The sequence below is a fragment of the Monodon monoceros genome, unplaced genomic scaffold (genome assembly GCF_005190385.1).
Source record: "Monodon monoceros isolate NGI ecotype Baffin Bay Population unplaced genomic scaffold, NGI_Narwhal_1 Super_Scaffold_16, whole genome shotgun sequence".
In the NCBI taxonomy this organism is placed as follows: Eukaryota; Metazoa; Chordata; class Mammalia; order Artiodactyla; family Monodontidae; genus Monodon; species Monodon monoceros.
Window position 1 is genome coordinate 19,394,350 of NW_021703772.1, and position 25,252 is coordinate 19,419,601.

General features: G+C 53.0%; 1 protein-coding gene across 2 annotated transcripts in view; it reads right to left on the reverse strand.

Annotated features, from left to right (window-relative positions):
- Positions 1-5,525: 5,525 nt before the first annotated feature.
- The window catches only part of PNKD (PNKD metallo-beta-lactamase domain containing), a 21,765-nt gene continuing 2,038 nt past the window's right edge, over positions 5,526-25,252 (reverse strand). The window contains exons 2-10 of one of the 2 annotated variants that reach the window (XR_003793923.1): positions 12,377-12,492; positions 12,130-12,242; positions 11,418-11,476; positions 10,616-10,708; positions 10,079-10,242; positions 9,271-9,357; positions 8,237-8,352; positions 7,120-8,018; positions 5,526-6,915 (exon numbers count right to left, since the gene is read on the reverse strand). Coding sequence is in view for 1 of the 2 variants with exons in the window: in XM_029225129.1 (XP_029080962.1) it covers positions 7,845-8,018; positions 8,237-8,352; positions 9,271-9,357; positions 10,079-10,242; positions 10,616-10,708; positions 11,418-11,476; positions 12,130-12,242; positions 12,377-12,492 (922 nt within the window). In the remaining variant the exon portion in view is untranslated. Of the gene's footprint in view, positions 8,019-8,236; positions 8,353-9,270; positions 9,358-10,078; positions 10,243-10,615; positions 10,709-11,417; positions 11,477-12,129; positions 12,243-12,376; positions 12,493-25,252 lie in introns of both variants that reach the window. The other variant, XM_029225129.1, reaches the window with a different exon arrangement.

Here is a 25,252-nt window from a genome sequence, read left to right on the forward strand (position 1 = left end):
GCCTGGCGAGGCCAAAAAAACCCAATCAATTGCTTTTAAAAAGGAAGTAGAATATATAGAATGAATAAATATGGCATAAACATATTTATAGCAGTTTTAATTTTGTAAAGAGAACCAATTATTAATTAAAGCCCCCTTAAAAGTTAGTAATAACATTAGATAGATTTATGATTAGAATGATATGACTAAGTTGAACTTAAAAGTTTTAAAAATGCTTATGTTTTAAAATTTGCATTTTAAGAAATTGAGTTCTAATTTTTTTTTTAATTTATTTATTTTTTTTATTTTTATTTTTGGCTGTGTCGGATCTACGTTGCTGTGTGCAGGCTTTCTCTAGTTTTGGCGAGCAAGGGTTACTCTTCGTTGTGGTGTGCAGGCTTCTCATTGCGGTGTCTTCTCTTGTGGAGCACAGGCTCTAGGCGCGCGGGCTTCAGTGGTTGTGGCACTTGGGCTCAGTAGTTGTGGCTTGCGGGCTCTAGAGCACAAGCTCAGTAGTTGTGGCACACGGGCTTAGTTGCTCCGCGGCATGTGGGATCTTCCTGGACCAGGGCTCTAAACCGTGTACCCCTGCATTGGCAGGCGGATTCTTAACCACTGCGCCACCAGGGAAGCTCTGACTTCTAATTTTTAAAAGCCAAAATGAATTCTGCACGTGAACCACCGCCAGTGGCATTAAGAAAACTCACAACTAGGGCTTCTCTGGTGGCGCAGTGGTTGAGAGCCTGCCTGCCAATGCAGGGGACATGGATTCGTGCCCCGGTCCGGGAAGATCCCACATGCCGCGGAGCGGCTGGGCCCGTGAGCCATGGCCGCTGAGCCTGCACGTCCGGAGCCTGTGCTCCGCAGCGGGAGAGGCCACAGCAGTGAGAGGCCCGCGTACTGCAAAAAAAATAAAAAAGAAAACTCACAACTGCTTTGGGAAGTAGTCTGTTAGTTCCTCAAAACGCTAAATGTGGAGTTACTATATGACTTAGCAATTCCACTCTGGGGTATATACCCAAGAGAATTGAAAACATCTGTCCACATAAAAAACGTATACACAGATGTTCATAGCATCATTATTCAGAATAGTCAAAAAGTGGAACACCCATCTGTTCATCAACTGATGAATGGATAAACAAAACGTGGTGTATATATATATAATGGAATATTATTCAAGCATAAAAAGGAGTGAAGTACTGACATATGCTAGAATATGGTTGAACCTTGAAAATATGTTGAGTGAAAGGAGCCAGTCACAAAAGACCACATATTGTATGATTCCATTTATATGTGTAAATGTCCAGCACAGGCAAATCTATAGAGACAGAAAGTAGATCAGTGGTTGCTTGATGTGGGGGAAGGGTGGAGGCATGGAGGCAGGGAGTGGCATCCACTGGGGACAGGGTTTCTTTTGGGCATGCTGAAAATGTTCTAAAATTAGACTGTGCATATACTAAAACCCACTGAATTGTATACTTTAAAAGGGTGAATTTTGTGGTAGGTAAATTATATCTCAATAAAGTTAATAAAAAATAGATGCTTTAAGTAAAATCTAAGAGAAGAAAGCAAACCGTTTTGCTTTCATATGTGAATTACATAAAGTTGAACAAAATCTTTTTGATTTGGACAAAGTGTAAAAAAAAAAAAAGAAGCAGGGACTTCCCTGCTGGTCCAGTGGTTAAGACTCCGTGCTTCTACTGCAGGGGGCGCGGTTTTGATCACAGGTCTGGGAACTAAGGTTCCACATGCCTTATGGCCAAAAAAACCCAAGAAGCAAACTGCTCTTTTTTAGATGCTCTATAAGGGGTGCCCACATAGTCCTCCTCCCTATTGTGCCCCCCCATCCCAGCTATGCCGGACTCCTGGCCTGAGGGAAAATTTGCTCCCTGAGCCCTCTACCCTTTAGAGTTCTCCTGTCACCCCTGGTCCCCCTCACCTCCCCTTGGTCAGGCTCCTCTAGCTGCATAGGACCCCCACCTGCCTATCCACACAGGCTCCCACCTCCTGGGAGCCCATGTTCTCGACTCTCTCACTCCCCCCAGATTCCTTCCTGCTTGATGCTGGCTGTTTCCTGCTAGCTGCTTAGAGGAGAAAGCATTTTGGAAAAGTGGATCACAGAAGGATCAACATCCAGTTTGTTGTCTATTTTTTTAACCATCTGGAAGAGATCTGTTAAGGACCCTTGTTACCATCCCCCCTTAGGGCCTGATACGCCAGGGGAAGGATGCTCTGGAGCAGTTGACGTACTAGCCGTGTGGCTGTGTTGGGCAGGTACGCCTTTCTGAGCCTGTGACATGGACAGCATGTTCCCTCCCGGCAGCTGGGGTTGGCATCTATTGAACAACAACCATTACTGTAGAGAGGGTACCCTATACGCTGAGCTCTGCCGGTAGTAAGTCACTTAATCCTCACCATCAGCTTCTAAGGTGGTGTTAACATCATCGCCATTGGACAGGTGAGAAGCGGAGGCACAGAAAAGTTCAGTAGCTTGTCCAAGTTCACCCAGTTAATAAATGGAAGGTGTGGACCCCAACCCAGATGGGCTGGCTTGAGTCCATGTTCTTAATCTCTTTGCCCTACTGTCCCTGATAGACTAGCACTAAGTTGATTAATAACACTGAGAGGAAAAAGAGGCTGCTGTTCACCGAACACCGTTGTGCATCTCATTTGGGTCTCCCAGCCACTCCAGAAGGAGGCTCGGTGACATGAGTCCCATGTCTGGAGTTACCCACGGAGTGTCAGAGTTTGTATTCAAATCCAGACCAGTGCAGGTCCTCTCTCTTTCTTCCACTTTGTCCTGCCTTTGGCCCAAGCTTAGGGTTTACTGACCATCAGGGTTAGCTTCCCACCTGCTTTCAAAGGCTCCATTTGTGGCCAGGGCCTGGGAGGACTAGGACAACCCCTCACCAACACACACATGTGGACACACAGGGCTCTTCTACAACTTATCCTGCTCTCTGTCCTTCCTGGGAACTTCTAAGGCTGCCCCTCCCTTTCTCCTTTTCTGTGATTTAGAAAAAAGAGACAGCCTGTGATTCAGGGAAAAACGAACTGCTTACAGGATTTTTAAAAAAAATAAATTTATTTATTTTATTTACTTATTTTTGGCTGCGTGGGGTCTTCATTGCTGCACGTGGGCTTTCTCTAGTTGCCGTCAGCGGGGGCTACTCTTTGTTGCCGTGCACAGGCTTCTTACCGCGGTGGCCTCTTCTGTTGTGGAGCACGGGCTCTAGGCGCGCAGGCTTCAGTAGTTGTGGCACGCGGGCTCTAGAGCACAGGCTCAGTAGTTGTGGCACACAGGCTTAGTTGCTCCTTGGCATGTGGGATATTCCCGGACCAGGGCTTGAACCCGTGTCCCCTGCATTGGCAGGCAGATTCTTAACCACTGCGCCACCAGGGAAGCCCCAGGTTATTTTTATTTTTCTAAATTAATTAATTAGTTTATTTTTGGCTGCCTTGGGTCTTCCTTGCTGTACATGGGCTTTCTCTAGTTGTGGCGAGCAGGGGCTACTCTTTGTTGTGGTGCACGGGCTTCTCATTGCGGTGCCTTCTCTTGTTGCAGAGCACGGGCTACATCTAGGCACACAGGCTTCAGTAGTTGCAGCACGCTGGCTCAGTAGTTGTGACGTACAGGCTTAATTGCTCCGTGGCATGTGGGATCTTCCCGGACCGGGGCACGAACCCGTGTCCCCTGCATCGGCAGGCGGACTCTCAACCACTGCGCCACCAGGGAAGCCCAACCCCCAGGTTATTTTTTAAACTACGTATTATTCAAACACCTTTGAGGCCATGTGTCTACCTCCATTTCTTCTCTATAATGAATTATGGCACCAGAAATCACATGTAGCATTTTCCAAAGTGACTTCATATGCCTTTCTCGTCTAACTCTTCTAATAGCCTCCAAATAAGTGGCCTTGTTGGTGAAGGCTTATGAATTTGCTGCCTTGCATCATTTCTGGTATCAGGCCCCCTATTCCTCTGGGGGACCCTTTCCCCACTCTCGGTGCACTGTGTTTCAGTTGGGTCTGACACTGCCTTTCCAGGTGTGGTCACGTGACCTAACCTGGCCAGTCAAAGAAGCCCATTCCCCTAACTCCTATGATTGGCTCAGCATTGGGCACATAATCCAAGCTGAACCAATGAAACTCAATCCCTGGGGCTATTAGAGGTTCTGCTATGTTTGATGAACTAGTAGCCCATAAACCTGGAACTTCTAGAGACCATCTTTCCATTACAGGGAGAAAGACTGACAGAGAACGATATCAATATAGAAGAAAGCAGAGCTGAATGATGAAGATGCCTCTGAATCCCTGGATCCATTCATGCCTGAAGTCACCATGACATAATCCTACACTTCTCAATTTCATGACCTGATAAATTTCCCTTTTGGTTTAAGCCCCTTTCGGCTGCGTGTTTGTCACTTGCACTTGAAAGGGTTATGTCTCATTCAAGGTTGTCATCTCCACTGGAAGGTGAAGAAACTGAGGTCCGGGAAGTTACTTGCCCAAGGTCCTTGGATGTTGAGTAACAGAACTGGGACTAGAACCCAGGTCTCTAAGGCCAGTTGTCACTCCTGCTGTTCTGCAAGCAAAGAATAGGTGTCCTGGTTATTGCTGGTCAGTGCTGGCTCCGGGAGAAACATGTGTCATTCTTCAGGACAGATGCTCCAGTGAGACGATCAGCCAAGGCCTTGGGAAAATGCTTCACCAAGCCCTAGAGAACCATTAGCAATTGTCCCTTGAAGCTGGGCATACCCAGAGTGACCTGGCCCTGGGGCTTGCCCAGTCAAGAGACAATTACAGAGCACAGAGACTGCCCTTTTTCAGGAAGGTGAGGCCCACGGCTCCTTCCCTCACCCCCACCCCAGATGCAGCCCTGAGCCAGGATAGTGAGGACCAGTGCCAAGGTCCTTGGCTTGGGGTGAGGGATGCCAAGAGGGGAGGCTGAGCTGTGGCCGGGGGGGCCCAGGAAATGTGGAGCTAAGCCGGTGTTTCCCAGTCTTCAGCCACACCAAGGCCACCTTTAAGGATTCTGCCATAGGGACCTCCCTGGTGGTCCAGTGTTTAAGAATCCGCCTTCCAATGCAGGGTACGTGGGTTCGATCCCTGGTCAGGGAACTAAGATCCCACATGCCACAGGGCAACTAAGCCCACGCGCCACAACTGTTGAGCTTGGGCACCTCAACAAGAGAGCCCACGCACTCTGGAGCCTGAGTGCCACAACTAGAGAACCTGCCTGTGGCAACTAAGACCCAACACAGCCAAATAAATAAATAAATATAAAAAAAGAATTGTGCTGTAGCCAAGTGTCACCTTTACTTCGTATTTTCCTATTTCAATAAATGCAAGCACACTTTGGAGATATTTCAGGTTCAGTTCCAGACCATTGTAATAAAGCAAATACTGCAATGAAGGGAGTCACGCAAAAAAATTTTTTCCCAGTGCATATAAGAGCTTTGTTACACTATAGTCTGTTAAGTGTGCAGCAGCGTTACGTCTAAAGAAAACAACGTACATACCTTAATTCAAAGTATTTTATTGCTAAAAAAGATGATAATCATCGTCTGACAATGCAGGGTTGCCACAAACCTTCGATTTGTAAAAAACGTAAAACACAATAAAGTGAGGCACAGTCAAATGAGACGTGCCTGTGCCTTTAATCACTTCCATGAATTGAAAACTGGTGTCGCTTGTCAAAAATATTGACCCCAAAGATAGACACAATGAACACAAAATGATGCTGTTAAACTTTAACTCAAGGTAGTTGCCCTAGGCTGCCGACCTGGAGTCTGGCTGTCAGTTAGAAAGGCGTTAAAGGGAGGTCAGCACCAAAGCCTTGCCGTTGAAGCACATTCACTGCTGTGCGGTGACCAGGTAAAGCTATCTCTCCTGTGGCCAGCGGCACTCCTGTTCATCTCAAGCTTTGGAAAACACCGAGGTAGGCAAATTGTAAACCCTGGACAAATGCTCATGAGCCATGGAAGGGTATATTTAGAGCGCCGTTTCTGCCCAAAGCTCTGGAAGAGCAGTCACTCCAAGTAAGCAAGTAACCCAGACAGGAAAACGGAACAAGCAATAAAGACAAGCCCACTGAGGGATCAAGCCTCGGTTAAATCATTCATTCATTCAACATTTATTGAGCGCCTACTGTGTGCCAGGCACCGTGCTAGGCGCAGAAATACAGAGATGCATAAGATACAGTCCATGCCCTGAAAGGTTCACAGTCTAGAAGGGGAGACAAACATGTAAACAACTAAAATACAGTATGATAAGTGCCACAACAGAAGCATTTACAAAGAGGAGAGGTAGCCTGGAGGGGGAGGGACATGGGGGTGGTCTTCCTGGAGGAGGGGGCCTTTGAGGGGGATTGTGAGAGACAAATAGGTGTTTGCCAGGCAGACAAGGCAGGAGGAGCAGGGTAATAGCATTCCATTCTGATGAAACAGCATGAGCGAAGGCACAGAGGCATGAACTGCATGTTTTGAGGGGCGGGGAGCTCTATTCTGGTGGTATTGCTGAAGTTGGCTCCAGAGGCTGTGGCTGGAGAGGAAGGCAGAGGCAGGATGATGAGGAGAAACTGAGAGCAGGAGACATCTCAGAGGCACCCCAGAGGACAGCAGAGCCTGAGGGAAGGAAGGCTTCCACCCAGGAAGAGAAGGTTCCTGGCTGACCCAAGTTACGCCCGCTTGAGGACAATCGGAGTCCTCACTGCAGCCCCAAAGGGACTGGACCCAAGGCCAGAGGAGAAGCTGAACTGAGGGAGGGCTGAACAGAGGGGAAGGGTCCAGGCTTGGGGTCCTGGAAGCTGCCACTCATTTGAGAGCTCTCCGCTCCTGGACTTCTGATTTCTGCTCTCTGCTGTGCAGATCCCCTGCTCCCACCATGACGGGGCCAGAGGCCAAATGAGAAATGACCTGGGAATGTCTTTGGCCAACTGTAAAGGGCGAGATGAATGGCTTTACTAACTAAAAGAGGAAAGGGTTGAGGATAAAGCAGGAGTTCCTCAGAATACGGGCCATAATGAGAAAACCAGAGTTGCCCTGGTGGACGATGGCTCTCTGGTCCCCTGGGGAGGAGGGGCCCTGTTGGCCCAGGGCAGGGGCAGAGGCCAGCTGTGCAGGGAGCATGTGTGACCTACAAGACTGTGGGGCTGCAATCCCAGCCTCCTGGTGTCTCCTCAGCTTGAGGTCAAGTTTCCTTGGCAACCAGGATCCTCCGCCTTCCAGGCAGTAGGGGAGTCACCGAGGCAGAGATTGTCCACAGCCAGGCTTCCAGCCCTTTCCTCTTTCTCAGAAATGGCTGTTTGAAAAATGCCTTCATGGGGGCCAGGTGGAGGTGGAGCAGGGAGGCTGGGGGAGGAGGGGCAGACTCTCAGTAAACCAGAGCCCAGGTGCCCCTCTGAGTGACCACTTTTCCAAGGCACCACACCTCAGGCCACTTTGAGGGAGTGAGTTTCTTTCCCTACCCTGGATGGGAGGAGGGGGAAGATGGACTCAACCTGTTCACAGCTCCTGCTGCCCTGAGTTCAGAGGCTACGGTGAGAGTGAGGCCTCTTCACCCTCACTGCCATCACGGGAACAGAGGAAGGGAGGAGGGGAGGTTCCCGATTAGCTCTGCCCTCGATAGCTCAGCCTCGCCCCACGGAGTCTCCAAGCCTTCTGTCAGCCCCCTTCCTCTCGGTCTCAGGCTCTCGTTGCCTTGTCCCTCCTCTCCCGCGACCCGGGTCGGGGCGTGGTGCCAGCTTGACGGGCTGACGGCGGTGGTGGCGGAAGCAGTGAGAGGGAAGGTGTGGTGTGAGCCATGGTGGGTGGCTTCCCCACCACGGGGGTGGGGGCGGGGGGGCTGGGCTGGGCTGTGGTGGGGTCACTTGCTCTTGTGTAGGTCCTTCAGCTGGCGGAGCTTCTCCAGGAGCTGGGCCCGGGAGTAGCCATTGTCTCCCGTGGGGCCTGGGCCTGGCCCCAGAGCCTCCTGCAGCACCAGGCAGTGCGTCCTCAGAAACGGGTTATAGGAGCGCTCCTCTCCCAGGGTGGACGGGCACTGTGGGGGGAGAGGCATCCGGGTTTGGTGGGGAGAATCTGGAAAATAGACCCAACAAGGGAAGAACGCCCGCACCGCCCCATCCCAGGGTCCAGAAGTTCTCACTGGAAGGCCCTTGTGCCAAATATGTCAGCTCTGGAGAGGGCCCTGCAGGGTCCGCAGGGATGAGCCCTCTCTCAGGAGTGCCCTCGGCCCCTCCTGGACCCCAAGCCTCGCACCGTGCTCCTGCGTTCCAGCCGCTGCCTCTGCACCCACTGCATCTTCCTCTCCCGGGCTAGGTTCTCGGGCTCCACCACGCCTGCAAAGCCCAGGTTCTCCTCCGCGTACTCGTGGCCTAGGGATGGCCATGGGGGCCAAGACACAGGGCAGAGTGAGATGGGTGGTACGGTCAGAAAAAGTCCTCCCCACCCGCAGGCCTATGGGTACCTGACGACTGGGGAGGAGGGGCAATGCTTCCAGAGAAGCCCCGACCACATGGAGCTGTTTCTCTAAATGTGGGCACAAGTCAGCCACGAGTGAAGAGGCAGAAGCATTTCAGGAGGGAAAACCACCAGACCTGGAGCCAGAAGACCTGCATTCTAGCCCGTCTGGCTCTGCCCAGCTGTGCGACCTCAGTCAAGTCATGGCACTTCTCTGAGCCACAATGTTCTCCTTTGGCAAGTGGGGAAAATAATAATGCCACTATAAAATTATGTGTTCCTGGTGCCTGGAACAGGGCCTGGTACACGTTAGGTGCTCAATAAAGTATTTGTTGAATGAATGAATGGATGCATGTATGTTCTGAGGATTAACTGAGATATGAGTAAATGTGTTTTAGAAACTATGGATATGCAATGTACACATGCACATACGTATGGATGGATGGATATTCCATGTACGTGCATATGGATGATGTACGTACAGTGTGTGGATGATGGATGCGGGCAATGATCCATGCAGAATGGATTTAAGGCCCCTCTTTGCTCGTTAAGCAAAGGCAATTTTCTGTTCTAGGCTTTGGCTATGAAAAATCAGCCATCTCCCAGGGATGCTCTGGGACCTACAGGGCTCCCAAGAGGCTGTGGGCTGGTTGCCAGGGAAGCAGAGTCCTTACAGAGCCAGTTCTGCAAACAGAAGGGAGCTCTGCCCCCACTGCTAGAATTGGCTCCCAGGAGCCACCAGAGGTGGAGCTGTATCCCCTCTGGGCCAGGAGCTGAGTCGGCTGGGACTCTGGGGGTGTGAGGGGCTAGGAGGAGAGGGAGGGGCACCTCACCAGGCCACAGCAGAGTGTCGTCCCCCAGCCCCAGCACGGTGTCCAGTGAGCTCAGCATGGTCTCTGCGGTGCCCTCAAAGGTCCGTCCTGGTAGGGTCAGAAGGTATGTGTAAGGTACAAGAACCACACAGCACGGTAAGGTACATGAAAAGGGTGGGGACCAGCTTGTACAGCTGGGGCTGGCCACCAGCCCTCAGCCGTGCCCTTGCCGTGCCCACTTCTCTGGCATCTACTCCTTCCCTCCCTCTGGGAGCTGGGCCCAAATATTCAACTGCAACTAAGCCCATTTGAAGGCCTCCATTGCACATATTGACATGTGGATAGAGGGGGCTGCAGAACCTTCAGGCTGAGTTCTGTGGCTCCAAGCCCTCTTGATATAGGGTTGCTCTTTTCCGTAGAGCACTTCTTTCTTTGTCTGTGCTGTCTTTGGGACTCCATGCACCTTGGGACCTGTGATCCTCCCACCGACAGGATCACCCTCTCACTCAGGGGTTCTCAAGTTTTTGTAACTAGTCTTGCCAGTCACTGTATCAGAGAACCAGGCTCCACCCAGTGGAAACAAATGCCCTTCGAGGTCTCTACTCAGTTACAGGCATCGTCTCATTCTGTCCATCCCCCGCGGGAAGTCGTGAGGATATAAAAGAAAAATCGAGGTAACAAAGGCGGGAGTAACTGCCGAGGCAACACGTGTACTGAAACCAATGTTTCCATGCATTGCGTGGAGCTGTGGCTGTCCTTGGGCCCCTGCTCTGGCCTCTCTCCCTCCCTCTTGTCCCCCCTCCTTCCTCTTCCCTTTTGGGGGACTCACCACAGCCAGAGAGGAAGAGCAGGTCCCCTGAGAAGAGGCAGGAGGGACCCTTATAGGGCTCCCCATCCAGCAGGTAGACCAGATGGCCTTGTGTGTGGCCAGGGGTGGCCAGAGCCTGGATCTGAAGCCGTCCCACACTAACCATATCTTGATCACACAGGGGACTGAGAAGCGAGGCAATAGTGGAGAGAAGGCTCTAGAGCTTGTGCCATGCTGATCCTCCCTCCCCCGCCCTGCCCAGGCCCAAGGGAATGGGTGATGTACAGGAGGGGGGCTTCCCCACCAGTGAGAGAAGGCACCCCCAGTGCCCAGGACTTCAGACCCAAGCCCTCCTGCTTTCTCTTTTGGGGACTATGGCTGGATCACTTGGGGGATGGGCAGTGGCAGTCTTCAGATGGGCTGTGATCTACTCTCTAAGGGCCAGGAAGGGCATCAGCAAAGATCCACCTGCTGACACCCCTGAAACATGTGACTAAAGGATGGGGGGTGAGGGGAAGGGCCCACAAGGGCCATCCCATCCCTGGGTCAAGGACTTACTGGGTGAGGTAGGGGATGCCGTCCTGAGGGCTCCCATACACCCGACAGTCCTGGTGCCGCCGGCTGAGGTCACGGTTCCCTCCACTGTGATCCCTGTAGGATGGCACAGGCAGGGTCTTTAAGGGGCAACTGTACTGGGCCTCCTGCCTCCTTCTTCCCCAAGCGTCTCCAGGTCTCTGAGCCATGGGACTCCTGGCTTCTGGACTGAACCAAGCTGTCCACACCTCTTCTGGCCTTAGTTCAAGCAGTCCCCCTGCCCAGAATGTTGTCCCAACAACTTGCCACCCCTCCCCTCATCACCAACTAATGCCAACTGATCTTCTGGACTCTCAGCTCCAGGGTCATCAGTCTCTAATTCCTCCAAGTGGATCTGATCACACCCTCCCTGGTGCCCCCGCCCCCCGTACCCTGTGCCAACTGTCACAGTTGTTACTGTTTGTCATCGCTGTACACTTCCATACAGGGCTGTCTCCCCTATTGGACTATAAGCTCCTTGATGTTAGAGATCACAAGGTTTGCCCATGCCCGGCACACACGCCCACACGGAATGGAAGGTAAATGCCTGCCCCACCCTCCTCTGGCGCTTCAGAAGCCTGATAAGTAGAGCAGTGGGAGACCCGCCCCTCCCCCTCCTTCTCTGCTGGTGCCCCAGTGACTTCATGAGGATGGTGTCCACCCATACTGACTTCTTGACTCTCAACCCAGCCTGTTCTCGCGGGACCCAGTCCTGGCAAGCCCAGCCGGGGCAGGGGCCAGCCAGGGAAGAGGATCTGCACCCAGACCTCCCACCTCAGCCCCTTACCAGTGCTTGTGGGTGCAGAGAATGGCAACCAAGTTAACGCCCTCCTTTTCAATGGAAGCCTAGAGGAGAGAGGGGGCAGTGAGACTGAGGAACAGGATGCAGAGGGAAACAGGGGCATGGGTGCTGGGTGGAGAGGAGAGGAGAGGAGAGGCGAGCAGGGAGAGAAGAGGGAGAAGGAGGGGATGAAGCCAGAGAATGAGAAGCGGGTGGGGAAGAGAGGGCCGGGTAAAGGGGGGCAGCTGAGCCCCAGCCTGGGCACAAGCGAGAGGGAGATTCGTGGAGGGGGTAGACACACACACACACACACACACACAGATAAATAAGTAAAAAGAGGGAATGGTAAAGACGCCCAGACACGACAGACAGAGGCGAGGAGAGAAGAGCGAGGGTCAGAAAGGGGGCCACAGAGAGTGAGAGGCGGAAGAAAACTCCCTAGACCCACAGTCCTGGGTCAGCACCACTTGCCCTCTGGCTCTGATTCCCCCACTGCTGCCCTCCCCCTTTCCCCCCGCCATGCCCTGACACTGAGTCCCTCCCCATGGTGTGTTTGTGGTGGTCTCTTTGTGCACATGTGTGTCAGGGTCTGTGTGTGAGTGCACATGGAGGGGGGCACATCCCATTGGCAGAGGGCAGGGTCAGCCTCTCTCTAGCAAGGAGAAGCTGCCAGTCCTCAAGGTGACCCCAGGTACCCCCGACCCCATCCTCCCCTCACCTGTACGGCCTGAGGGTCTGAAGGGTCCACAGCCACAGCCAGCCGGGCCTGGGTGTCGATGATGAGGTAGCTGTAGTTGTCTGAGAGGACGGGGATAGGAAGCACCTTCACTCCTGGGGAACAAAGATGGGCTGTGGGCGGGGTCATGGGGCGGGCAGCCCAGCAGTCGGGGGGTATGAGACGGGGAGTAGGCTGGGAGGGTGGCCACGGCTTGGGGCGATGCTGGCCCGGCGTGGCCAGAGCTCACCATTGAAGAGGCGGGGCTGGGTTCTGGAGTGGCCTTTGGGGTAGCGATTCCGAGCCCTGCGCAGCTGCTGGCGGTAGAAGAGGTACCCGAGCCAGGTGCGGGTGTACAGGCTGTACCTGCAGGACGGGACGTCTGTGCTCAGCCCTGCCCCTCGAGCCCAGACCCTCCGTGAAGCCCAGGTCCCATGTCTCCACTCCCTCAGTCACCCCCTGAGTCAATGCAACTCCACCATCGCTTATCGTGTGCTGACTGTTTGCCCTGCTCAGTACTCAGGACAAGATGGAGAATGAGACAGAAACACCCCCAAGCTCACCAGGCGAGATGTGAGCTGAGGAATTCATAGAAGAGAACCGAGGGTGAGGGTTTTATTCAGTGAAAGGGGTATAGGAGTTAGGAAGCTGCAATGAGGTGGGAACAGTATTTCAGGAAGAGCAGCGGTGTGTCGCAGTCATGCCCGGGGCTTGCTGAAGACCAGATTCTTCGGCCCCATCCCAGTATTTGAGACTCAGCCAGTCTGCGGTGGCGCTCGGGAATCTGCATTTCTAACAAGCTCCAGCTGATGCTGATGCTGCTGACCCAGGGACCACAACTCTGAGAACAGCTGGGGTAGAGGAAACAATAGGCCGAGGCCCAGAGGCAGCAGACAGCAGGGTTTACTTAGGGAAAGTGTAGAAGGTTCTGTTTGGCTGTTTGGTGGAGGAAGCAGGCAGTGGTGAGGCTGGATGAGCTGACCAAACTCCCTCCCTCCACCTGCCTCCATTCCAGGCCATCCCAGGCTACACAGTGAAAAGGGGGCATGAGGAACAGAGGGGACTTGCGAGTGACAGAGTCCCCCAAATACAGGACGCCAGCACGCAGGGCTGGCTTCACAGGTGTGCGACCCGGCAGTCACATAAGGCCCCGCGCTCGGTATGATGCTCTGCTGTTGCCATCTTGAAATTCTTAACGATTTTCTCTTTGAACTTGTGTCTTGTAAGTGAAGTCTGATGGGACAATGGAACATGCATGCGAGCAGAGGTGATACACACAACATCACGACATGTGTCTGCTCCGTCCCTGCTGCCCCTCACACACCGTGTTTGCGATGGCCATGAGCACAGAATTCTGGTGGACCCTCTATGTGTGGAAATTCAAGCCCCAAAGTGAATACAGGTGAGTGTACATCTATGACTGAGTAAAGAGTGGGGTGGTGGGCACTGGCTGGCCCGTAAGCCACACTTTGGGTTCAAACTAGAATTTGCTTGAAATGCATCAAGAAGGCAATGGTGTTCTAAGAAACACAAATGATCAAGGAACCCTTATCATGTTACTTCCCTGTATGATCCCACCATTGATGCTGCAAACGATGCTGCTACGGAAGGAAAGGGAAAGAGGCAACCAATCTGTCCTTCTCCTTCCAGCCCTTCCCGCTCATCAGTAAGCTGAAAGCAGAGAGAGCCGGTAGAATGTGCACGTATCAAGAAGTGAAATAAAAACAGCTGAGTTAGTTCGGTGCCACATTTCCACCGTTCTGGTCGGAACATAACACATATCCACGTACAAGCTAAGAAACGTGACTTATGTAGTTTTGGTGATCCCACATATGAGCTAAATGTTCTTATATTTGCATTTAAAAGTGGCACTGCATGATATATAATGAATGGCATAATTCATGCTAATAGTTAAGATTTTAAGTACTCCTCTGCTCAGAATGACATTAAGTAGCAAATTAAAAACATCACGGCAAGTCGGCAAGTCAAGAGAGAGATCATAGAAGAAAGGAAAGGCTTTATATTTTAGTACCTTATGTGGCACCTCTTTCCTGCCTTTCGAGCAACAGACTCCAAATTCCTTTTTGTAAAATCCCATCTTACACTGGACCCTGCAGAGCATGAGCAGGAGTGGTCTCAGGCCCTCTGCTCTCGGGAAGGCTACTGAGGCTGGGGTGTGGGTGGGGTCGGTCAGTGCTCAGGGTTACGTGGCAAGGCAGTCAGAAAAGGGGTGGGGGGTGGTTCTGGCTGATTAAGCCTGAGACAGAAAAGTTGAGGTGGGGATGTGGACGAAGGGCCCTAAATCCCTACAGAGGCTTGCTGTGTCTGTGTCGGGGAGGCAGCAGGGGCAGGTGCTCTTCAGGCCCCTTTGGGAAGAGCAAGCTGATCTGTCTGCAAACAATTTGATCGAAACCAAGCATGTTTCCATGACAGTTTGGTCGAAACAATTTAGCTGAAGGTGAATCATGGCTGTCCCAGCTCTGTGTGCCCATGCCCTTGTATCCATTGGGAATCTAGACGCGCTGTGGAGGGGTTTTGCCATCCTTTTTTTAAAAAAATTAATTAATTTATTTAGTTTTGGCTGTGTTGGGGCCTCGTTGCTGCACGTGGGCTTTCTTTTACTTGCGGCGAGCAGGGGCTACTCTTTGTTGCAGTACGCGGGCTTCTCATCGCGGTGGCTTCTCTTGTTGCGGAGCACGGGCTCTAGGTGCGCGGGCTTTAGTAGTTGTGACGCACAGGCTCAGTAGTTGTGGCGCACGGGCTTAGTTGCTCCGCGGCATGTGGGATCTTCCCAGACCAGGGTTCAAACCTGTGTCCCCGCATTGGCAGGCGGATTCTTAACCACTGTGCCACCAGGGAAGCCCCTTGCCATCCTTGATGTGTCTTTATGTCTGTTTTTTCATAGACCCTGTTTTTATTTTTAAACCCATTTCAGCCACTTCCTACTTTCACTCATTCCACAATATTTAGTGAGGCCTTGCTATTAGCCTGCTCTGGGCACACAGTGAGTAAGGCAGAGTCCCTGCCTTCTTGAAGCTTATATTCTAGTGGGACAGACAGGACAATAAACATACTGTCAAGTGAAGATGACGAAATAAACAAGGCAAAAGGACAGACAATGAGGACAGGAGCTGCTATTCTAGATCTGGTAGTCAGTCACGGAAGGCCTCTTTGAGGAGGTGACATTTCCAAGAAGTGAGGGAAAGGCCGTGTGAGAATCTGGGGAAGGGACACCAAGAACAGGCAAGTGAGAGGTACCAAACACCCGGAGCGGGGGTGAGAGCTAGTGGGAGCTGCTGATTCTCTCCTTTCTCCCTGCTGTGCTGCTGGACTAACAAAGACTTGGCACAGCAGAGATGCCCAGCCAGAGGGGATGGGTTGGAACAACCTAAATACCCTGGATTGGACTCCAGACCAGAAAAAGAATGTTAGGGGGACAGTGTGCAAAATTTCAGTAAAGTCTAGAGAGTGGTTACTAGTTTGTATGGACGTTGATTTCTTGGTTTTGATAACTGTACCATGGCTATGAAAGATGTTAACGTTCAGGGGAGCTGGGTGAGGGGTACATGGGAATTCTTTGTACGAACTTTGCAACTCTGAAATGATTTCAAAATGAAAAATTTTAAAATAATAAATAAGAAAATAAAATCACCCTTTCCTCTGTGCCCGGACACCACCCTGCATCCATGCCCGGAGTCCTGTTCCTGACTTCATTTCTTCCTACTTAGGCTTATGGAAAGTGCAGGGGCTCTGGCAACAGAAAGGTCTGGGTTCCAGTCACGGCTTGGTCCATCCTTGGTCTGAGAACGTGGGCAAGTCAATGGTCTCACAGATCAGGCTTCTCATGTGTGTGAAGATCCATTGACATACAACAAGATGACAAATGTTAACACTCTCCAGGGCCTGACAGGTGGAAGGTGTTTAGCAACTGCTGTTTCCTTCCTGGATTCAGACGGGCACCCCTCATAGCTGCTAGAACATGGCCGTCCACATCTGGGAGGGACTGGTAAATGTCCCCTGTCTTCCCTTATTGGATCCTTATTATATGTGCTTTGTGCTCCAGCGAAGATGAAGGTGCACAAGCGCAGGGACTGGGCACTAAGAAGCTGCAGTAAACAAGGCCCTGCTCTTTCATTGACTTTCTCCAGCAGGTACTTATTGCACATGCTGGACAGGGTGTGGACGGCAGAGAACGAGACAGATGGCACCCTGCCAACATAGAGGAGCAGCCAACAGACACCAAACCGGAAATCAAAACACTTGACATGCAAGCCGTTAACTGTCGTGGGAAAGGAAGATGGTCTTACTGTAGACAGGGTGGTCGGGGAAGGCCCCTTCTCTGAGGGCGACGCTTGAGCAGGGAACAGACAGATGAGGGAGACAGCAGTGCAGACTGTCTGGGGGGGGCGTAGCACCAGCGCCCTGGGGCAGGCACGAGTAGGGCACGTTCTAGGAGTTGCCAGGAGGCCTCGAAGTCTCTAGCCAGAGAAGGGGTCAGCAAGGTGCACAGGCGCCAGGCCACGGAGAGGAGGTGGAAAATTGCTGGTGGGTTTTAAAGTGGGGAAGCATGTGTTCTGACTTCCCTTTTTTTTTTTGCGGTACGCGGGCTTCTCACTGTTGTGGCGTCTCCCGTTGCGGAGCACAGGCTCCGGACGCGCAGGCTCAGAGGCCATGGCTCACGGGTCCAGCCGCTCCGCGGCATGTGGGATCTTCGCGGACCGGGGCGCGAACCCGTGTCCCCTGCATCGGCAGGCGGACTCTCAACCACTGCGCCACCAGGGAAGCCCTGACTTTCTTTATTAAGAGCTCGCTCAGTTGCTGTCAGAAGGTACAGTGAAAGGGAGCAGAGCGGAAGGTGGCAGGGGAGCCGAGTCACTCAGTGGGGGAGATGACGAGGGCCTGGCCTAGAGGGGATGTTGGAGATGGAGAAAGGTGGGGATGGATGCCAGACCCGAGATCTGTGCTGGCCGGGGTGGCCCTTGTGGGCCTGAGGTCCGGATCGGTGCAGAGCGGGGGGAGGGGCCTGAGGACCTAGTGGCCCTGGGCCACTCTCTCCAGGCCTAGTCCTTCCCTGACAATGAATTTCTCACGAGTCTCTCAAGTCCCTGAGCTCCGTCTCCTCCTGCATCAGCCGTTCGGCTGTGTCACAATCACCAGGGTCCATAACCACGCTTGTCAGCTCTTCCTCCTGCTGCCTCTCTTTCTAGGAAAGGCCCTGTCATCCTCGTAGTTACACAACTTGAGCACCCCTTTAACCCTTTCCCCAGTGTAGGTGACCCAGACAGGATTCCTCTCAATTTCGCTTTCCACCCACCTCCCCCGCATGGGCTCACCCCTGGGAACAGGCCCTAGAAGCTCTCAGTGAGGCCCTTAGGAAAGCCTCCTTCATCCAGCTCTCTGCCTCTGAAGCAAACTGCAAACTTCTGGCAAACGTTTAAGTTCCTAAAGCGCCTCCTTTGACTGCACCCTGCTCCTGCGCAAAAGCCTTCAGTGGTGCTGAATGGGAGAGTGTCCAACCCCCAGGCAAGCCCTCTGTGGGCTGGGAGGAGGCAAGTCTCTGCCCCCTCCTCCCGTAGGGCCCGTGTCCCAAGAGTGAACAATCAGACCCGCCTAAATGTCTGTCAAAGGCACGGTGGATAAATAAGTGGTGACCTGTTCATACTGTGGAAGACCATACATCCAGGAAAGCGAATGACCTAGAGCACCAACCCTCAGCCTGCAGAGCTCAAGCACAGACATGCCACAGAGAAAACAGGTAACCTGACGGTATTTATCTAAAATGCCAAAGCACGCAAGACCATCATTGGTATTGTTTAGGGACAGAGACATATGTATCAACAGTAAAAGAATAAAGGCAGCTGAGGGGATAGTCAACACGCACATTAGCAGGGCTTCCTCAGGGGCAGGGAGAAGGTGGGTGGGGAGGTGGGCACGGGCTTCACAGCATCTGTAATATTTTCTTTCTTAAGCTGAGAGGTGGGGGGATTGTTATACTATCTATCTTCTTCTGAATGCCTGAAACAACTCATTAAAATTTCAGAACTACAGTCCTGCCTGGCTCCCGGGGAGTTCTCAGCCTGGAATACCCTGCAGGCCTTTCTACTTACTAGAACCCTAAGCATCCTTCAGGGCTGGGCTCAAACCCTGCCCGATTGTCCCAGCAGAAAGCTATCTTCCCCTGCTCCATCTGGGGCACTCAGCCTCTCCCCGTGCCTCCAGGGGCAGGTGAGCCCTGCAGTGGCTGGGCCTTATCCACTTCTACCCGGAGCCCTAATCAGCGCCATGCAGTCACCAGCCTTCTCCTCGTGGCTCCTCTGCACCCCCATGGCTGCCCCCAGCATTAGCCCAGCACAGAACTGGGACCCACAAAATGCTAGCTTAGTGACCAGGAAAGGCAGGGCAGGGCCAGGCGTGCAGGTATTAAAGTGACGGGCACAGGACTTCCCTGGTGGCACAGTGGTTAAGAATCTGCCTGCCAATGCAGGGGACATGGGTTCGAGCCTTGGTCTGGGAAGATTCCACATGCTGCGGAGCAACTAAGCCCGTGCACCACAACTACTGAGCCTGTGCTCTAGAGCCTGCGATCCACAACTACTGAGCCCATGTGCCTAGAGCCCGTGCTCCGCAACAAGAAAAGCCACTGCAATGAGAAGCCTGCGCACCACAACAAAGAGTAGCCCCCGTTCGCCGCAACTAGAGAAAGCCCGCACGCAGCAATGAAGACTCAGTGCAGCCAAAATAAATAAATAAATTTATTTTAAAAAAATAAAGTGACGGGCACAGAAAGAGGATTGTCAACACTGCGGCCCCACCTGACTGGCCCTGTGCCAGGCCAGTGGATCCTGTGAGGGCCGGTGGGAGCATCCAGGGCCCAAGTTACAGCTACCTCTGCCCCTGTTCTCCCCTCCCCTCCTCACCCGCCTGCTTCCAAGTCCCTCCCCTCTCCCAGCTGCACGCACATGGCAGAGCAACGTGCTCTGCCATGTAGCTCACCGAGACCCAAGGGCATGGATGGGGCAGTGTCACTGGGGCACAAAATCTCAACTTCTAAAGTCGAAGAGATGCGGCAGGACAGAGGAAAGGGGGTCTGAAGATGGGTCCATAGTCCCGGCTATGCCCATACAGGTTAGAGCATCTCTCCAGAGCCCACTGGCCTCATCTTTAATAATAATGACTTTTCCCACAGCTTTCCTAGACCCCACCTGTGAGCTAAGTGCCTCCCATCAATTATTTCCTGTCATCCTCCAAGCAACCCTGAGGCAAGTATCATTATTTCCTCCATTTTACAGACAAGGACAATGGAGCCCAGAGAAGGGGGGAAGGGATTTGCTGAAGATCACAGAGCGGCAGAGATTCACCTGAGGCAGCCTGACCCCGGAGTACACACTCTTAACCGTTGCAAACCCCAAATAAGAGGGTAGGATGAGATGAGTGGGCCTGAACTATTTGGGGGCAGACCCAGCTCCTCTGAGGGCCTTTGCTGGGAAAACTGATCTGTCAGGGTGGTTACAGTGTTCCAGACACACAGCCCAGGATCTGGCCTCTGGGACCTCCTGGAGCACTAGTTTTAGTCTCTTTGAGACACAGACCCCTTTGAATGCTGTGAATTCTCTCCCCAGACCAACTCCTTACATATGCAGCAGTTTTCCCGAGGACTACAGAGGGTCAGAGACGCCCGTAACTCTCAGGAGAAGACCCCTTTCAATCTAGGCTCTGCCATTCTCTACCCTGGACTTATGACTGGGTGGATGGCTCCATGGGGAGCGTCACGAGCCAGATGGAGAAGAGAATTTAGGAAAAAAGATGGGACAATGTGGAAGTGAATGAGTCCCTGGGAAGAACCTGGCCTTCTCTGCCTCCTGTAAGGCGGCCCCACAGCTTCCTTTCTTCTGTTGCCTGAGGCAAGAAGCAGGAACTCACTCTCCAAGCCTCAGTTTCTCTCTCTGTAAAACCAAGTGCTCGGGCTTCCCTGGTGGCGCAGTGGTTAAGAATCTGCCTGCCAATGCAGGGGACAAGGGTTCGAGCCCTGGTCCGGGAAGATCCCACATGGAACGGAGCAACTAAGCCCGTGTGCCACAACAACTGAAGCCCGTGCGCCACAACTACTGAGCCCGCGTGCCACACCTACTGAAGCCCGCGCGCCTACAGCCTGTGCTCCGCAACAAGATAAGCCACCGCAATGAGAAGCCCGCACACCGCAACGAAGAGAAGCCCCTGCCCGCCGCAACTAGAGAAAGCCTGCACACAGCAACGAAGACTCAACGCAGCCAAAAATAAAAAATTAAAATTAAATTAAAAAACAAACAAACAAACAAAAAAACCCAAGTACTCCTTCTCTCTGAATGAGCAGCTGAGTCCAGGAAGTTCACGTGACTTACAAGATGACACTGACCTCCCCAGGGCCTGATGTGGAATTCTAACTCCCTGCCACGGGGTCCCCAAGCAGGGTCAGAACGTGCCCGAATGCATCAGAACGATCTCGGAGTGCTGGTGAAACAAAAAGATTCTGACATTTTCCTCTTTTGCTTACCCCGGCTCTGCCCCCACCCCGCCCCTCCTGGATTCTGATTCAGCAGTTCTGGGGCCCGGAACTACCCACTGTGGCCGCACCAAAAAGAAAAGGAAGTTTCCTAATTGGTCCTCTGGGACCCACCGGGAGACAGAAAAACCACTCTGCAGGGCGGGGCTGGGGTGGCGGCAGCAGGCCTGGGGCAGCCTGGAAGGTGCCTGAGGGCCCTCCCCGCGGGTCGGGTCGGGGCTGCAGGACACAGCACCCCGTCGCCCCAGTGAGGGCCACAGGCATACCTTTCACTCCTCGCCTCGCTGAACCAGAGTGTGGCGTCTTTGGTATCTGAGCCTGAACCATGGGAGGCCACCAGGGACAGCTGGGGCAGTGAGACACAGCCCCTCCCCACCCCCTCCTTTGGCTGGCTGTGGAGAACACACAATGAAGCCCTTCTTTTCCCCCTCCTCCCTTGAGCAGTCTTGCCATCCTGGGCAGCTCTGAGAGAGGCCTGGGGGCTGTCTGTCCCAGCTAGGCCCTGGCCCCAGACTCTACCAGCTGGACAGCAAGCCCAGGCTGAGAGGCTTCTCTGGTCGGGGGGTGCTTTTGGCTTCTCCTCTCCTGCACCCCCGGGACCCAGGTTTTCCCAGGCTTTGCATCTGACCAGTGACAGGCAGTCTTTATGAAACCAAACCGGAAATGCCTGTCTGAGGGCTGAGGGACCTGGACAGCCACCAGGACACAGAGTCCTACTGGAGCACAGCCTGCTCTGAGGCCCCTCAGGAACAAATCGAGCCACTAGCTGTTCCGTGCTTTCTCAGAACGGAGGAAACTGAAGATAAGGAGATAGCTGAAAAGGCCCTCCAGAGTGAGAGCTTCCGGACGCTGCCAGCAGGCCTTGGGGGGTAGGGGGACCATTTCCCCATGACCAGGAGAGGGGCAGTGCCTGCGTCAGGTCAAGACACAGGCCTGAGCGGGAGACCACGGGGCCTGTGTCTATTGTCTCCATACCCATCCCGGGTCACCGTCTTTCCCGGGGGGGAGGGAGAGCAGCTGCTGAGGGCTCTTGGGAGGACCAGAGACGCAGGCATTGCTGGCGGCCTCTTTGCCGGATCTTGGTCCTGGGCAGGAGGCCTGGACTATTTCTGTCTCCTTGCCTGAAATCCCAGGCCACCTGCCCAGACAAGGCCCCTGGGGTTTGTTTGGTTCGGTCTGTTCTTTTTGGTGCCCCCTCCCCCACGCCCCCGCTCCCTCCCTCACCCTAATCCCAGGCCCTCTTGATTCAGTCCTGCTCCTTGGGCTAGGCCTGTGGGAGTCCAGTGGGAAAATCACACCTCTGAACACCTGATGCAAGAATTAGCAAGAATATGCAGTGGAGGCTCTAGGAGGGGAGACAGCGCTGGGGGTCCCTGGAGGCGGAGATGAATTTTGACTGGGGAGGCCGGGCAGGCTTTGTAGAGGAGATGGGACTTGGGCCAAGCTATTTATTCATTTAAAAGCCCTTTAACATGGGGACATATGTATATGTGTAGCTGATTCACTTTGTCATAAAGCAGAAACTAACACCATTGTAAAGCAATTCTACTCCAATAAAGATGTAGAAAAAAAAGCCCTTTAACAAGCACCAGCTCTGTGCCGGGCACTGTTCTGGAAGCTGGGATACAGCAGTGAAAGAAGTTTCTCCTTTCATGTGGCTCATATTCAGGTTGGGAAAGAAAACCAATAAACAACAGGCAAGTCGATATACAGGATGTCATGTGGTGATACGTACTACGGAGAATAAGCTAGCAGCGTAGAGTAACAGAGCGCAGGCGTGGGGGCCTTGCTGTTTCTACACAGGGTGGTCAGGGTAGGCCTCTCGAATAAGGTGACATTTGAGCAGAGACCTGAAGGAAGAGAGGCACAGCCATGTGGCTATCTGGGGGAAGAAAGTTCTAGTGAGACAGAACAGCGAGAGGTCTTGGAGGTCAGACTGTCTCAGAGTGTTTGAGGAACAACAAAGTGGCCTGTATGGCCGAAGCCCAACGAGCAAGGTGAACAGCATACCAAAAACAAGTGAGGTTGGGGGTCGGCGGCCACTCAGGGTCTTTGAGCCACTCTGGAGGGATCTAAGCAGAGAAGTGACACACTTCTGACTTCAGTCTTAACCGTTTCATCCTGGTTGCTACACTGAGAGTGCGCTGGGGGTACAAAGGCTGAAGGGAGCTGTCACTTTAGGAGATGAGGTGAGAGGCGACCACAGGCTGGCCCAGGGTTGTAGCAGTGGAGGTGGGTTAAGTGCTCGATTTTGGATATATTTTGAAGATGAGCTTTGATGCAACAAAATTTGACGTAGGGAGGAAGGCCTGGCAGGCCCCAGACAGAAGTACAGCAAGAACACAGAGCCTGGGGAAGATGGGATTGGGGGAGATGGGTCCGGAGGGGATGTGGGAGAGCCCCTTTGGGTGAGGGGTGTGGACTCCACTCTGTAGGCAACGTGGCCTGGGGAAGGGGGCATTGGGAGCCATCCAGCCGAGGGGCCGCTGTAGATGGTGACACTGCAGCTCTCCAAGGTCCCAAGGCCTGCAGAAAGGAGAAGGACCCTCCCTGCTCCCTTCCTGCAGGCTGTGCTGTGGATGGCCCAGACCACTGCCTCTATGTGGCCTTTCTTCGGGCCACGAGCAAGTAGGTCATTCACTCAAGAGTCCTCAGCTCAGGACCTTTGCCACCCTTTGAAATCAAGCCAGTGGTCCTCACTGGCCCCAGAGAAGGGCTTTCCTCTTTCAGAAGTGGAGCAAGCAAGGTTTGTCCTGAGACAGCTGGTTTCACTTGGGTCAGGAGGTTCAAGAAAGATCATCTATGCTTAGGAGTGAAGAGAGCACTTGGTCAGGGAGGGTGGGAAGGTTTTGTCAGCTAGGACTGTCCATCCACAGAGGCCGAGTGCTTTCCACTTTCTCAGACATTCTCAAGGCATTCCCAGCCTAATTCCCCATTCACCCCCCTCCCCGCCCCACCCCCTGCAGACAGGCTCTGCTCAGGGGCCCTTTCTCTACTTAAACCTCCTCAACTACCACTGAGAAGGCAAAGGGGCAAAAGGGAAACTGAGGCATGAAGTAGGAGGCACACATAGGGGAGCACACACTCCGGATCCCAGCCTCCTCAAACACACCCTGCTCCTCCTGGGGAAACTGACACGCCCTGCCTCCTGCCAGTTAGGGTGCCTGTTCACATGCTCCTCTCCCCGACTCCTTGAGAACGGCGACCAGACTCCGCTCGTATCAGTGATCCCGCAATCTCGACCCAGGGCAGTTAGGGGGGTCACTGAATGAATGAAGGGTTGTGGGATTTCCTGATGGGTACGTGGGCAGGATAGGCTTGGAAGACAGGAGTAGAAGCATGTAAGGAAGCTCCAAAAAAAAAAAAAAAAAAAAGTGAGGTGCTTCCCTGGCGGTCCAGTGGTTAAGAATCCGCCAGCCAATGCAGGAGACATGGGTTCAAGCCCTGGTCCGGGAAGATCCCACATGCCACGGAGCAATTAAGCCCGTGCGCCACAACTACCGAGCCTGTGTGCCACAACTACTGAAGCCCGCGCACCCTGGAGCCCATGCTCCACAACAAGAGAAGCCACTGCAATGAGAGGCCCGTGCACCACAACAAAGAGTAGCCCCCAGCTCTCTGCAACTAGAGAAAGCCCGTGCACAGCAACGAAGACCCAACGCAGCCAAAAATAAATAGTAAATACATTTATAAAAGAAAAAAAAAGACTCCATGCCTCCACTGCAGGGGGCACCGGTTAGATCCCTGGTCAAGTAACTAAGATCCCACATGCCGCATGGTGCGGCCAAAAAAAAAAAAAAAAGAAGTTGACAAGCCTCCCCAGTTAAAGCTATCTGGGGGCCTTTTAAAAAAAAAAAAAAAGGAAGCTCCAGAAGGAGCCATGGCCCAGCGCCACGTATCCTCCCTCCCACCCATCCCCCATGCTATAGAATGAGCAATTGCTAACATTTCCTGAGCACTTACTGCAAGCCAGGCCCTCTGTAGAATTTCATTTGATCCTCACAGGAGCCCTGTGAGATAGGAACTATCACCAGGCCCATTTACAGATGCAAACAACTGAGGCACAGAGAGGCTGAGTTATTTGTCCAAGGTCACGTGGCTACTAAGGAACAAAAGCTAGGATTCTAAAGCAGATTGTCTGTCCCCACATCCTATGTGCTTAGCTACTCCACGCTGCCTCCCAGGCCCCGCAGAGTCCCAAATGTGTGTGTCTACCTCAGGTTAGCCCAAATCAACCCTCCATTGTGCCGTTATCCCCATCCCAAGACAATGGTGGTTATGTTTGAGGAAAGCCCTTAATAACACTGTCAAACACCAGTGAGTATTGTTATTAATGATAACATCAACAACGACTCCTCTCCCAGCCATTGCTTCTTATCTCCATCGTCCACTTTCCAGCCTCCAACAGAATCCTCTACTTGTGGTCCTCTCAGCCACACATTTAGGATGGAGTGTGCCCATGTGCTCTGCCCCTCCCATCATGTCCTGCCCCATCCTGTCCCCCTCCCTCTCCATCCTTCCTGGAGGCACCCTCACAGCATTGACACCTGCCCATTTCCCTCAGACCGTTTCCTGCTAACACCCCCC